General features: G+C 34.5%; 1 protein-coding gene across 1 annotated transcript in view; it reads left to right on the top strand.

The window, feature by feature from the left end:
- LOC125665933 (band 4.1-like protein 5) overlaps positions 1-10823 on the top strand; it is a 33262-nt gene extending 22439 nt beyond the window's left edge. Inside the window, 5 exon segments of the mRNA XM_056151215.1 lie at positions 493-609; positions 2654-2747; positions 3433-3492; positions 4782-5600; positions 7822-10823. Coding sequence (XP_056007190.1) covers positions 493-609; positions 2654-2747; positions 3433-3492; positions 4782-5600; positions 7822-8043 — 1312 coding nt within the window. The 3' untranslated portion in view covers positions 8044-10823.
- Positions 10824-15576: the final 4753 nt, after the last annotated feature.

Genomic DNA, 15576 nt, shown 5'->3' with positions numbered 1-15576 from the left:
ATAACTATTTAAGCTCAAAATAGCAGTGTAATTGAGAGATTTTTTAAATATACAGTTTTATTACGTTTTTTTGATTATCACTATTTTACTGTATTTCTTATAATATTTGGTTTCAAATTTTAGTTTAGCATCGTATTCTTGTTTGAAATGTAGCATGACGATAATTGACATCCTTGAAATGTAAATGTATAGCAGAAAAGTATCTTGTGTAGGACTGTAAAAACCAAGTGAAAAGAAAAGCGAAGTAAATGTATATAAAAGAAAACATTGAATACTTAATGCCTGCTCTGACAGCTTCTATAGCCTGCTGAATAGTACTGATTCTGTTTCTGCTAGAGACCCTAAATAATCATGTTAATTGGATGCATCAGAAACCTTGCTATGTGTGTTGTGCTTGCCCCGAGCTGCTGTCTGTACCGAGAGACAGTCATACTGTTGTCTAGCATCATCACATACCCCGCCTAACCCTGTTTTACACACCATTGCTTACAGCACTGAAAATAGCAGCGACGAAGAGAATTCTGATGAAGAAGGCGATAAAATCGAGGAAGAAAAGGCTCAGCTTAAAGTTGACCTCCCCTCAATAGATATTGTTGATGCACCCCACAGGTATATATTGTTTGTGAGGCACTGTTTGTTCTCTGTGTGTAGCTCATGATTTTGTTGTTGTTGTATTTCCCTGTTAACACATTCATTGTACAGAAACCATTGTGTTCTCTTTTTTGCTTGACAGGGGGGGGGGGGGGGGGGGGGGGGGGTTCGTTCACACAATTCCATGGCCTCAAGATTTAAGCAATTTTTGTGGACATGTTTATTGAGTGGGAAGGGCACATAATCTTAAATGGAATTTGAAAATTTACACAAGAATGTACCAATGAAAACTTTTGATGTACATGTATTATGTATAGTTGGTGTGTATAGGACATTTTTGAACGAGTTTAAAAACAACAACACCAACACTGTTTCTGTGTATAGCACACTTGAAAGTGAATTTATAGAATATTAAATCAAAAACAAAATTCATTATAAATTGTTGGAACAATGAGATTTTATGAATTCATTTTCATCATTCAGCTTAAAAATAAATTTAACCTCGTGTGCAATCATTACACATGCATGTTTGTATATTTTATAACCGTTATAATATATCCGAACCTCTAACATAATACATTCTAGTAAATGGTTTCAATAAATAATATTTACTTCAATATACAGAATACATACAGGTCATATTTTGTTAAATGTGTTGTATATATATATATACAAATCCAATTTAATTAGAGTTAAAATGCAGTATACATAAGAAACAAAGATAAAACAAATTAAATCTGTTTTAAAATTTTGGAAAATAGATAGCATGCATGTTTACATACATATTTGTAGTGAGAGTCACTGATCTAACTTTTGGATGACAACCTTTTTAACAGATGTCCCTCGTCTCTGTAAGCATGTTGCTAAATGGCCTGGGGCACCTAGTATAGGTCTGAATTTTTGGCACTTCATTTATGCCAGTGACATTTTAATATGAGTGAAATAATCTTGCTGAGATGTTGAATAACAACCAATTAGTATTTTTTTTTTTTTAAATTAAAATAAAACAAATATGAAAGGACAGACCAGTTAATGGGTGTGAAAACAATCATGAGTGATGTTTTATCAACAATTGTAGCTGGTCTTCTCCCTCTGTGTATTGTGTATCCCTTACCTTTACTTTTTGGTGCCCATGTAGAAACATTTTGATCTTTTTGTCTCTCTATCTCTTTGTTTGCAATGTTAACCCTGGTCATCACTTTAGAACTATGTGAGGTGTCACCACCACAGCTCAGTTGCTACATCACTCACTACATATGTGGGAGACCCAGGTTTGAATTCAGGCCGTGACAGGCATGATTTGTTAAAACAGTTAGTGACTTCACCAAGGGCATGGCAGAATTGAAAGTTGTAGGTCCGTTAGATGAGACCTTGCAGCAGACTTTTGCATGATAATGAACCTGTACGGATTACATATTATAAGGCCTTTAGCCCCGTGCATAGGTCTAAATTTGTGGCACTTCACCTAACTGCTGGTGATCCAACAACTAACCAACCAAATGAAGTTCAAGGTCATTTCTTTGTGATTGTTGAAGTTCAAGAATGAATTTGCCATGATCAAAGCCATAGTGGTTGTTTTTGTTCTGTAAAGCTTTAATCATATACTGCAGTATTATTATTTCATAGAAAGCATTCTTTAGATATATGTCTGAACCAAATTTTCAAAATTTACTATAGCACTGTGTCAGAAAAAAAAACCCATATACAATACCAGTATGCACATCAAAGTGCTGGTAATGTGATTTAATTAGATCCTAATGTCATTGAAATCATTATATATTTAGTCTGTTTTCGTAAGTTCTAATGCAATTCATCATCATGTCATGTAGTATGTTGGTATATATACCATATACATGTAATTGAAAATAATCATGTGTAGAGATCTTGTGCTATTGGCTTTAATAGATTTTTATAGAGCTCAAAAACAGGTGCTTGTCTGTGCTGTGTATACACATGTATGCAGATGCCCTCAAGACTGATTTATGTGAATGGGTGCAAGATTTGATATCCCATTGCTATATGAGGTATTTTTGAAATATTTGATATCTTTTTTGTTAAATAGTCCAAGAAGAAGAGGACATTTCTCTAAGACAAGTTCATCTTCAAGTTACAAAGGGTAAGCCTTGTAAATGTTAGATACTAAACAATATGAGAAAGTATCATTTCATCAAATTTTGACCTTCGATCAATTTTGGTGTCTTATTTTTGTCACGAGTTGTTTTTAATCTACTGGTTAGCTTCTAAATTTACTGGGTATATTCAGCAATTTGGTGTCTTTTGCCAACTTGATCTGCCACAGTATTAAAAGATGCCACATCCATCTGCCACAATTAAGTATTAAAAGAGGCCACATCCATCTGCCACAATTAAGTATTAAAAGATGCCACATCCAGCTATTAACAATGTGCTGAACTATAACCAAAAAATAATCTATATCAGGAATGCATAACGACAGGTTAATGTTTCCCCAATCCTCTGATCTCTGATTAATACTAGATCTTATAGGGAATTGTATGCTAAAATTAACTTGTCATTCAATGAAATGATGATATAATTCGTTTCTTCATGGGGTGGGGGGAGGGGTGTGTGTGTGTGTGTGTGTGGGTGAATAGATGTATTTTGATGATAGTCATAGTAATATAACCACTGAAAACCACCACCATAGTGATTCCTTGTACCAACATCCGTGCATCAAAGGACCCCATTGGAGCTTTCAATCTTTCATCAGTATTGGTATTTGTGTATCTATATATGTAGGTATGTATATACCGAATAAACATTTATTAATTATCATGTGAATAATCATTTTGATTTTTGTATCTGTAGATCTGATCGACCTAGCTAGACAATGAAGTGTTTGATGCAAACACTGCCCCACCCAGGTTAAAATCTCCCTCACAGGTAAGCAGAACACTGTCTCGTGGTCTGTCATTTCTAAAATCTTCTAATGTTCTTGGGTTGATTTTGAATTTAGTTGCGCTTCACGATCTGGTTGTGCAGGACTTTATTTTCTAAATGTTCCTTGCTTTACTTAATTTTCATGCTTCAATGGACTGGGTTATTTACAATAATGACTAGGTAGAACCTAAATATTACATTCAATTATATTCTTTTAGAATTTAATGGTAAATCAAACTTAAGTTTAAATTCCATATATGCAAATAAGCTTTAAGATAAATGATTTTTCATATCAGGTGTAACTGAAAGTAGATGTTTTGATTCCATGTAATTTAATATATTTGTGGTATAAATGTCAAATTTGTATTCTAAATTATTGAGTGTTTTAAGTGCTCTGTATCTTAGGGTAGGTACTGGTTGCATCCTGTCAACATGTAGGTAACATGGAATACTATCTAGATAGAGGCCTTGTAAAATATCTTGACCAAAGAATTAGTTAGAAACCCTATAAAATGTCTCATTTCTACTGACCAGTTAATATTATAGATAGTTACCCTGTGAAAGATCTCTTTATAGAATTGACTGTTGAACCTTAAAACATGCCGTAGTACATTTTCTAGAACTTTCAGCACTCACACACGCGTATATGGAAAAAGGAAGTATTTTCATTCTCTAACACATATATAAATCACATTCAATGTTTAAATACCTGAGATTTTCTTAATTATGAAAATAAATTTTCTTAGTAAATTAGATGTTGTATCATCAGATGGAAGTATAATACATTTGTAGAACACCATTCTGAAAAAAAAGTGATTTACTATATTCTTACGGACCTGTTCATATGAAATGATTACATCTACCATATACAAATCATTGCTGAAGATAATTCTTAACAGACAATTAGCTTTTGTAATATAGATGCCATGTATTTAAACTAATAGAAAAGTAATTTGTATACTGGAGAGGAGTTTTAATCCCAAAATAGGGTAATGTCGTCTTCACATGCTGGGGAGAAAGAATGGCAGACGAAAGCTGAAAAGTTCTATATGATATTTTTATTTTATTTACAGATAAACACTAAAATAAAATCAAAATATTTGGATGTCAATTGTTTTAGTATGATAAAAACATCATAAGGGTGGTGTCCACATCTACATAAATCTTCACACGTTTGTAGATCATAGTAAGAATAAATCTATGGAGATCCCCAAACATGAATTATACCTTGTGTAGTGGGAATCTATTGTGGTTTAAGCTATTAGAATCTTTGCTTCTTTTTTGCAACACAGAGTTCTGAAGGGTCCTCCTGTGCCTCACCAATAGAGAACGACCAATCCTCACCCATATCACAGCTCTCGGAAGCCTTGTCTCACCCACAGTCACCCAAATCGCCCCCAGCAACTGCTTCTAAAATTCCACGCTTCAACACTACAGCACCTGCCAGTCGCATCACTCCTCCTAAGGTTGTCCCTCGAACAATTCCCAACATTGAATCTGTTTCTGATGTTGATTCTGTGGTGATTGAGAGGAATAATGATGAAATACAGGAGAGTTCGTCAAATTGTAGTACGGCAGAGAGACCTAAACCAGCACCCAGACCCAAGAGCAGAATCCCCAATCCTTACACTACTAACTCCACCCGCGATGAAACTAAGGTGGCCAGATCCACCAATCCATTTTTAAAATCACCAGATAGAGAAATTGCCCCATCTAACATCAATCCATTTGTGAAGCAAAAATCAGTAGAATCTGAAACACCTTTATCCACAGCTCCACTTCCAAGTAAAGTGGAAAATGTGGACAAAGAATCGGAAGCATCAGAAAAGAATAGGGAGCCACAAGGAAAAGTGGTCAACTCTGAGGTAGCAAAGCCATCCAGTATCCCTCGCCTAGGCAGCAGTATCCCCGCCCCCTCAAGCAGGAAGCCCCACACCCAGTCCACCTCAGCCCTCCAGGGAGGTGGATCCAACATTCCCTCCCCCACCTCCTCTGCTATCCCTGTCCTTAAATCCACCTCTGCCCTGCCAGTGTCCAGTGTAATTACCACGACGTCTGGAATCCCACTGCCCTCCAAAAAGGAACACCACCACCACCCCGCCACCTCTGTTGTAAGTCTTTGTATTTTTCTCGTTCTCTACAATGTGACCTTCACCATTCATTGTTGGCATCAAGTGCTTATAAGGAATATATGTTAAAATTCAGTTAATAATTATTTTATAATAAAATTGAAAATTTTTGTTACCTTTGTGGTACACACGTTGGTGGTCTTCAATTTATTTAAATTTTATTTTACCTAGAACAGAGTTTTTAGTGACATGGCTATATCTGTAGTGATAAACACAAAGAAACATAAGAAGATGTACATTGATATTCCATTTTTGCACTTGATGCCATCGATGAGATATCTAAAGGTTACCCAGTATTGCAGAGTAGTGTAGACTAGAATAGGGCAGCGTGATATAGAGTGGATGTTGGTAGTTATTTTCACTGTAGAGCATGCTTTCGTGTAGATTTAACCACAATATTTTTGTTTTGATGTTTACTTTTCATTGCTAGTTTCTTTGTAGTCATTTTACGACACTGCATTGTCGAGTTTGCTGAATGTGTGGTGACGTTGTACTGCATTGAATGGAATTTGTTTTAAGACATTAATGATGTGTGACTGTGTGGAGTGGGTTAGCTTAATTCATTTACATGATGTATTAACTTGTGTAATTAAAAATCGTGTATATGTATTGATTCTAAATTTTAGAACTGTCGGCATCTTGTGCTGGTTACCGATATATTCTAAAATGGTAAAGTATAAAAGAAATTAAATTAGCTTTTTTTTATTCAGTGTTTTTATGGACTCCAGTCAAATTAACATCAATTCCGTCTGGCGGTTTAAATCTGTTAATAAACTGATTGGTACACATTTTGGAGGAAATGTGGATTTTCTATATCACTAACTAGAATTACATATACCTTTTATTCAGTATTCCTGGGATACATCAACTGGAATAAATAACTAAATTCTATCATGTTTTTTTTCTCTCTATATGACATAGGATGGCGATGGAAAATTGCACATGTTTGGTTGGTAGTTTATATATGCTAGAGTAACTGCTGTCTATAATTTTATAATCAATAACAAAGATAGATACAATAATATGGTTTATAAAGGTTGGAAAAAGGTTCCTTCAACATGATTTTTAGAGATACTCATAGTGTTCCAGACTGTATGTTCATGTAGTGCTCCTTTGTATATGATGTTATTTGTGTGCTGTAAACAAAATGATCCCTTATGGTTAGTATGGGGGGGGGGGGGGGGGGGGGTGTATGTTTTATGTCCTATCTTACATGCTGTGGAATGTCTATGATAACATAACACTTGATAAAGTGAACAAGTACATATTAGGTTTGAAACTGACCATTTGCAGATCTGTATGTTGAAGCTGATTGAGTCCGTTGATATGGCTGCCTCTGCTTGATCAGCTTCACGTATTCCTGTGTTTGGTCAGCAACAGAACGAATACTGTATTATCTGGTGATTCTGTTACGTTGGAAATGTTGGCTGTTTGGTGGATTACTAAAGATGACCCAAATTAAATGTTTCAAAATTTTCATTCAAATGAAAGCACCAGAATTTCCATTCATATCAATGATAAATGTATGAAATAAAAATCTACTTTACCCCCCCCCCCCCCCCCCCCCCCCCCCCCCAATAATAAAGTACCAACATTTCAAAACCACTGTATTGAGAGGTATCTGCCTGATGCCAACATTACTGGGTGTACAGTAATAAACTAATGGTGATGTAACACAAGTGCTTAAACTTTTACTGTTTAGAAAAAGATGGTTGTTTACTGTACTTTTGATATTTTTTTTTAGAATTTTTTTTTTAAAATTATGTATGCATTAATGAACTGATTTATGTAAGAATAAAGACTTCTTTCATTAATATTTACAATACTATATGCAATTTTTATGATATCAAGGAGAGTTCCTTATTTACATGCACTCTACTACAGATTATATACAGTCGTGTAGTTTTAGATTGGTAACTTGTTAAAGCATTGGACCTTCAATGCCTGTAGTCCAGTACTATTTTACTTTTTTCTGAATTATTGCATGTTTGATTGTATCAATCATCTCTACATTAAAAGCGTTTGATGGCAATCATTAAGGTAGTAATTTTAGAATAAAAACAAGATTGCCATGAAAAGGATTAAATTTACCAAGACATCGGGGCATGAAGAACAGTTGTCCAGAGTCCTCGGACTGTATTGCCCTATTCTTAGTTATACATCCTGATTTTGATGATGGAAGGTGGCAAATTTTCTGTTTTAGGATTCAGCTTTGGCTGGGACGAAAGGCCCTAAAGCAAAATCTTCTTCAACTAGTCTGCCAGTTCCCAAGGCAACCAGCAGGGGTGCTCCCCGAAATAAGTCTGACTCTACACATACTAGGTCCACAGTGAATGGAAGTGATGAGCTGTCGCCGTGGCATGTGGCTGCCCCAGAAAAGCCCCCCAGGGTGGAGAAAAAAATCAGTATAATCACAGATATTTAACATAGTCTGGCCAGTATCATTGCAGTGGATCTTTTTTTTATTTTACACCTGATTGATGCTTTTACATGATAAAAGGTGAGGGGAAAAGATTCAGTCAGGTGTACATGGGATTTTCTTTTCCAATCATTCCCAACTCTAAATTAGCATTAAACATGAACACTGAATAGCAAAATTTCAACTGTTCTAGTGAATTTATACAGCTGAAACCTTAGTGTATAGACCAGAAGATTTTTCCACCAAAGCCGACATGAGCAAAACCTGCTTTATTGCTGGACTTATTTCAAAGAATTTACATATTGTGACTTGTGCATAAAAATGTTTCAAAATCTCTTCTTTTTTTTGTATTGCTGATGTGACTTGTGCAGGGCATATTGTCATTGGAATTTCCAGAAAGATTTTCTTGAAAGATTTTATCGGCATTGATGTGATTCAGCTTTAGTGTCATTACTCTTTCTGTTTCAGCTTTTTATTTTGGCTTTACATATTTGCTCTTCCTATGATAAGGTGCATACATGTGCCTGTATTTTGTAATACTTTGGAAATGGCATTTTGCACTTTGTGAAACTTGGCACTCTGATGGAAAAAGGAGTTAATGTGGCATGATTTCTGTATCCTGGATATTTTACTTAATCAGTTATCGAAGAAAAATTAAGGTGATTTTCATCAGAAAGGAAATATTACATAAGGACATATGTATACTGTGTTTTTAGCATGCTTGATTTGCAGTCAGATATTGTCCTTGTTGTCGTACGTCAGAGGTAATATAGATACAGAACAGAGTTAGAAGTGCTTTTGTGATATTTTTGTATCAATATTGTATTCAGTCACTCGGTGTAAATAGACCCATTATTTCATAGGTTGTCTTGCTAATATTTACAATTGTATGGTTTCACTTTATTTTAACACAAATTTTCTTTTACAAATATTAATTCACACTTTTAAATGATAACACATTTGATACTTAAAAAGCATATGCAAACACATACATGTGTATGATATGAGAAATTGACATTTAAATTAAGATGTTTGATAGCAAAAACTATATATTTACAGCTTTTATAATTGTGCATTATTTCTTCTTTCTTTCCTTTTTCCATCTTGAAAAGGTTGTTTTTACTGAAGTCATTATTTGAATTTACTGTATTGACCCCAGAGAACCAGGTTGTGTGTTTTTAATGGATTATTTGATTTACAATATGCACAAGGCTTTGTTGCATTTTTCACCTATTTGGTTGTACTGCCCCTGTCCTTTGATTTTATTGCAATGTTCAGTATACAAAGTTTTTACGTGAAACAAAAGAAGTTTCATTCTTATCAGATTTTGGATTATTTTATTACAATAAAAAGTATATGTTTTTTGATAGAGTTTTTAAATAGCTAGTTTTGATAAATATAATACCTGTAATTTTCTAGATATATACAAATTTTTAAAATATCATTTGAATGAATATTAAAGAAATATTAATGTAATGGTTTTCCATTTTTTTGTTTTGTTTTAATTGTTTTTATTTGTGAATCAACTCTTATTAAACAGATTACAGAAACTTTAAACCATTCCAATGTTAACAAAGATTTTTTAAAATCCAAATCATTCCAGATGTTAGTGTTTTAATCTCACCACTTTGTCTTTGTACCATGTTGTGAGAAACTTGGTTGTAATATCGCCATATTTAGGTGATAAACTCTAGTCAGTAGATATTGAAAGTCCATTATTAATCGGAAACTTTTAAGATAATCGGAGCTTAGAAACAAAATTTAACTATTATTTTATGCAAAGCAGTAGCCTGAAACGTGTGTAAAGGAAAAGGTTGTTGTCAAGCGGTAACGTATTCATACGCAGTCTGCAGTTTGGTTAGGGGTTAAAAAAACCACATCACTGAAGACTTGAGCTGAGACTTTGAGTAGACAATAATAAGAAATTTTTGGTCCATATTGTCAAAAAATCTGAACAATGATTTCGCAGACATTGTATTCAGTTCTTATTTTTGTCTCTGTTTTGTCAATCTCTGTCAGAAACCATGTATGTAATCAAAATTTGTACATTCCATGGTGGCTTGTACCTGCTTTAAAAGAAAATCTTAAAATAGGTAACGCCATTAAACAATGTAATTTTTATCCATATCTTGTGTTATTCATATCTTGATTCTCAAACCAACATGTGCAATATATGTACTGACATTTGATGTATTAGTTTCTTTGTAATTGATATTAAGAATATACATGTTTCTCATTTAGTGTATTCAGCAACTTTGAATGTTATATATATATTTTTTGAATAGGTACTATTGTGGGTTAGGTACATGCTGAAAGCCACCTAGATCTTTATTTCTTTGAACTTTTCTATCTTTATTTTTTTTTATTATTATTATTAAATACAAATTCTAAGATTGGAATGTCATGGGTATAAGAATTATCAAGTTTTTTTTATCCAATAAACAGCAAGATGTGTAGATAATACCTATCATTTCCACGAGCACATTAAATCATTTGGTTTCAAATGCTCTCTTCTCTCAGTAGTATATAGTAATAAAATATATTGCCTCATGTACACCCTGATGTAGCATCATAAATACCATTTATTACCAAACCTAATTTGATGTAATATTCAGTAACTAGCCTGTACTCGTTACCTATCTGATAGATTATTCAATGCTAGTGTGTGTACAGTTTAGTAAGGTTCTTTTTAATCCATGGACTTAAAAAAGTTTTGGTGTATTTGTTTACTGATTTTCTGTCAATAAGATTGTTAATATTATGTTATTAAATATATGTCACAGATATTTGTTATTTTCTTGTGCAGGGTTTTAAAACTACTAAAAAGAAAAAGAAAGAAAAAAAGGGGGGGGGGGAGAAAGAAATAATGCCTTGATAGGAACTAAGTGTAAAATAGTAGTACAGTACAATAGATATATATTATGTATTACTACAGTAACTTGATCCGAAGAGTCGGATCACGTCGAGTTGACATGCGCGGATCATCAGATAACACGAGACTCTTTGCGTCGAGTTTGATCTGATGATCCGCGTCTGTCAACGAGACGCGATCCAACTCTTCGGATCCAGTTACTGTAGTAATGATAAATTTCTTATATACCCCCTTATGCATTTTAAATCCACATTTATAAGATAATAAATGTAATCCAAATTATCAAACATATAGACATGCAGTGAAATTGTATTTTAAGTACAAACTTTTGTTGGTGACGCCCTCAATATTTTCCACAAAAAACGTGGTCTTACATTGTGAGGTTATCAGTTTCAGAGGATACTGAAACGGAATCAGAAAACCACAGTGTGGTGATCCGGAAAACCGAATCACAAATCCACATTATCAAAAAACGATACATTGATGGGTCTATAATAAAAACAAATATATGGCCAACTGAGTATGCCCGACTAGTTTCCATTATATTACTGAAAAAATGTAAAGAAATCGAGTGTACTCCATCAGCTATGGGATATAGATGTTACGACCAATTTAATGATTTTTTCGCTCGTGTAGTAGATACATGTACATATCATATTAGGTGAATCGCCACAAATTTTCTTGTAGGAGCTATAGAAGGTTTTTATCGTGTTAACACATACCGTGACACGTTGGAACCATGGTCTATCCAAAAGACCGATAATTTAGAATTACTTTGTTAAACACCAATCTGATTTCACGCACAAGTACTCTGAAGTTGATATTAAATGTATGCTGGAGTTCCCCATTGACAATATCTTCGTAGTCTTTGGTGATCGGGTCTTCCAACAGTATTTGTTAAACAAGTCATTCCCATGGGTACGAATTGTGCTCCTTTGTTAGCTGACCTGTTCTTATATTCTTTTGAGGCAGAATTGATTGAAAAGCTACACGAGAAGGACATGTCCCTAGTTAGGGCCTTCAACTCGACATTTAGATAGATTGGTGACGTTTTATTTTTTAAAGTAATTTTCATTCATATGTTGATTCATTATATCCAATTGAATTAGACATAAAAACATCAGTCTTAAACTACATGTAACAACTCCACTTTATGACAAACGGGATGACTTCAGCTTCTCAATCATCAACTTCCCATATTTATGTAAGCGATATTCCAATTATCACCTGCGTATGGTGTTTATATCTATAAATTCGATTGATACGCAAGAGATTGTTCTGCATATGATCAGTTTTTAAATTAAGGCAGGTTACTGACAAACAAGTTGATGCTGCAGGGGTTTCAACAGTCTCGTATAAAACCAGCATTTTGCAAATTCTTTGGTTGTTATAACGATCTAGTTTGCCAATACAACCTATCATTGGGTCAAATGCTGTCTGACGCGTTTCATACCGATTTTTAGGCAATGATTTTGACTACGGATTACTCCGTTTACTTGATCAAGATATAGGGCCCCACAGCGGGTGTGACCGGTCGACAGGGGATGCTTACTCCTCCTAGGCATCTGATCCCACCTCTGGTGTGTCCAGGGGTCCGTGTTTCCCAACTCTTATTTTGTATTCTTTTTAGGAGTTAAGATTGATCACTGTTCGTTATCTCCACCTTTCACTATACAGCTATTAATATTTTGAGGTCAATAAATTGCTTTTAATTAACTACTTGAGCAATACAATATTTCCCGAGCCTGGAGAACGAGATGAATATTGTACATGTACTTCAAGGGTAGCTAAACGATTTATTGATCTAAAAAATATTCAATTGTTTTATATGACTGAATACATGTAATTCAAAGCCTTGAAACTAGCTACTAGAGCCTGGTTGGTGATCTCGACATGTCAACTCGACTGTAACACCCAGGCGAAAGTGATTAAAGATGCGTGTTTTTGTTTATTCAATGACTGAATGATATAAAACATCGAAACTGTCGACTGATACTTGATAATTGTTTTAGTCTTTATTTTCATCAATTTATCATCATGCATTTGTTTATGTAATTTAGTGAATATACGCAAGGAGGTTTACACTGATAAAATGGTTAAAGAAAAAAGATGATCCACAGAACTGTTAGACTTTTCATTGACATTTTAAAAATAAAATATCTTAAAAGGTTCCGTTTCATTCCGCAAATCCCTGTGGATAGTCCTAATTGGCGAAACGTAACTGCATTAATTCCTCCTTTGGTAATCCTACTGATGTTCAAAGTTCCCTTGGATTAGAATAGGTCCTCAATATACCTTGCTTGTCGTAAGAGGCGACTAAATGAGGCAGTCGTCCGGATAAGGCCGCAAAAACCGAGGTCCCGTGTCAAAGCAGACCCAAAAGCCGTAAGCGCTAAGCATAGGCCTAAATTTTACAGCCCTTCATCGGCGATGGCGACATCTCCATATGAGTGAAACATTCTCGGGAGGGACGTTAAACAATAATCAAAGTTCCATTTCAAAAGATGAACGTTTTCAAAATCATTTGATATCCTAGTCAATGGGACGAACGAATATGAGTTACCGTACCTACATGTATACTGGATTCCAAAACATAAAAACACTTACAAACAGATTCAATAAATGTTCTATCAAACCCCTGTCTTTGCTGCTCACCAAAATATTAACTGAGGCGAAGGAGAAACTTTAGACGTATTGTGCCACAGTAAATGCTAGAAGTGGTATACATCAAGTGGATGGGGATTCTAAATTAATTCTTCAGAAATTTCAGTTAATTTAATATCACAATTTTTTTTCTAAATCAACAACATCAAAACTTATGACTATTCCACATTTTACAAGACCATGCCTCACGATAGATTAAAGACTAGTAGGCTTTATGACATCATAGACAGTTGTTTCGTCATTAGAATTGAAATGTAAAGGGAAATATTCATATAATGTGATCGGTCATCCATAACATTTCTTTGTTCAACACCACTCTTATTCTACGTACAAGTACCCTGAAGTTGATATTAAAAATATGCTCGGCTTCATCATTGATCATCTTCGTAGATTTTTTTTTTGTTTTTTTTGTTTGTTTTTTTTTTTTGTTTGTTTGTTTTTTTTTTTTGGTGATGGGTCTTTCAAGTAAGTTGGAATTAAGCGATTTCCGAGTTGCCCAATAGTTATTTCCCTTAGACGAACAAAATAGACAGTTGGGCAAACATGGACCCCTGGACACCTTGAGGTGGGATCAAGTGCCTAGGAGGAGTAAGCATCCCCTGTTTGAATTGAATACTTTCAGATTCAACGAAGTTATGTAATTAATTACGATCGGTCATGGTAGCTCCATGGTAGAGCGTTCGCTTCGTAACCGGAAGGTCGCAAGTTCGGGGGTCACTCATGTCATGACCGCGTCAAACCTAAGTCGTAAACAAAATTAGTGATTGTCCTTTCGCCAAACGCTCGACATTTAGAAGTGAGAATCTCATGTTTACGGCGGTGTCTCCGATCAACAGGAGATGTCCCCGTTTATAAAATCTTATCCAACCTCTCGTGTTTCCAGGGGCCTGTATTTGACCTTAATTTGATACATTCGTTATCTTACCTTTTTCATTTCATTAATCAGAAGATATGCATCATACATATATATATTGTTTATAAATATGTGGGTCAGAGAGTCTTGATAACTTGTCATCCTTACAGTTGTAACATTCAAATTGAATGTTAAAATGGACTCTGCGAAATTTGAATTGTACACAAGGTAATGTAGTAAAATTAACCGTGTAGTAAAGTGGTTCTCTGGATATAGTATTCGATTCGTTATTGGAAAGTCGTTGGTTCGAACCCCCCTCGTACCTTGGCTGTGTCCGATCTACACGTTAAACATAGGTAGCCAAAAACTCTGCTTATAAAAGTAAGGACTGTGGGTCTCTCGTTTAATATCTTAAAAACCAAGGTATTGTATCGTTCATACGATGACATTACATGTATAAAGTACCTTTACTGTCACGGCTCTGAGCGATATGGATAGGTTTAAATTTGTGGTACTTCACTTTCAGCTGGTGACGTCTCAATATGAGTGAAATAGTCTCGAATGGACGTAAAACAAACAACTATAAATGATAAAATAGATATATATTATATTACATTATATAAAAAGTACTCTAAAGCGCGTTATAGTATACTAAAAATCCAACCACCAAACCCACAAAATAATAAATACACATAAAAATATTCAATTTCTAAAACAGCGTCACAAAATAATAAATACACATAAAAATACTCGATTTCTAAAACAGTGTCACAAAAAATAAAAGGTAAAACTCTATTGGCATAATTTCATAGGGGACAAAAATAAATAAACATAAAAAACAAAAATACATTAAAAGCCTGACTAAAGAGGTGGGTCTCTAAACCTCTTCTAAAACTGTCAAGTTTCTAAACATCCTTAACTTCACATGACAAACCGTTCCAAAGTGTCGCTGAAGTCATTCAAATATCCGCTCTCCATAAGTCTTTGTCCTGGTTACAGACACTGTAACCAGACAGGCTGATTCCGATCTCGTCGGTTTGCATATTGTTATCAATTCGGAGAAATATCCAGGAGTAGGTTTATGAAGACATTTGTAAACATACAACAGAGTTTTGTACTGAATATGGTCTGAATATGGTACTCGAATATA

The sequence above is a fragment of the Ostrea edulis genome, chromosome 10, assembly GCF_947568905.1.
Source record: "Ostrea edulis chromosome 10, xbOstEdul1.1, whole genome shotgun sequence".
In the NCBI taxonomy this organism is placed as follows: domain Eukaryota; kingdom Metazoa; phylum Mollusca; class Bivalvia; order Ostreida; family Ostreidae; genus Ostrea; species Ostrea edulis.
This window is presented reverse-complemented; position numbering and strand designations above follow the sequence as displayed.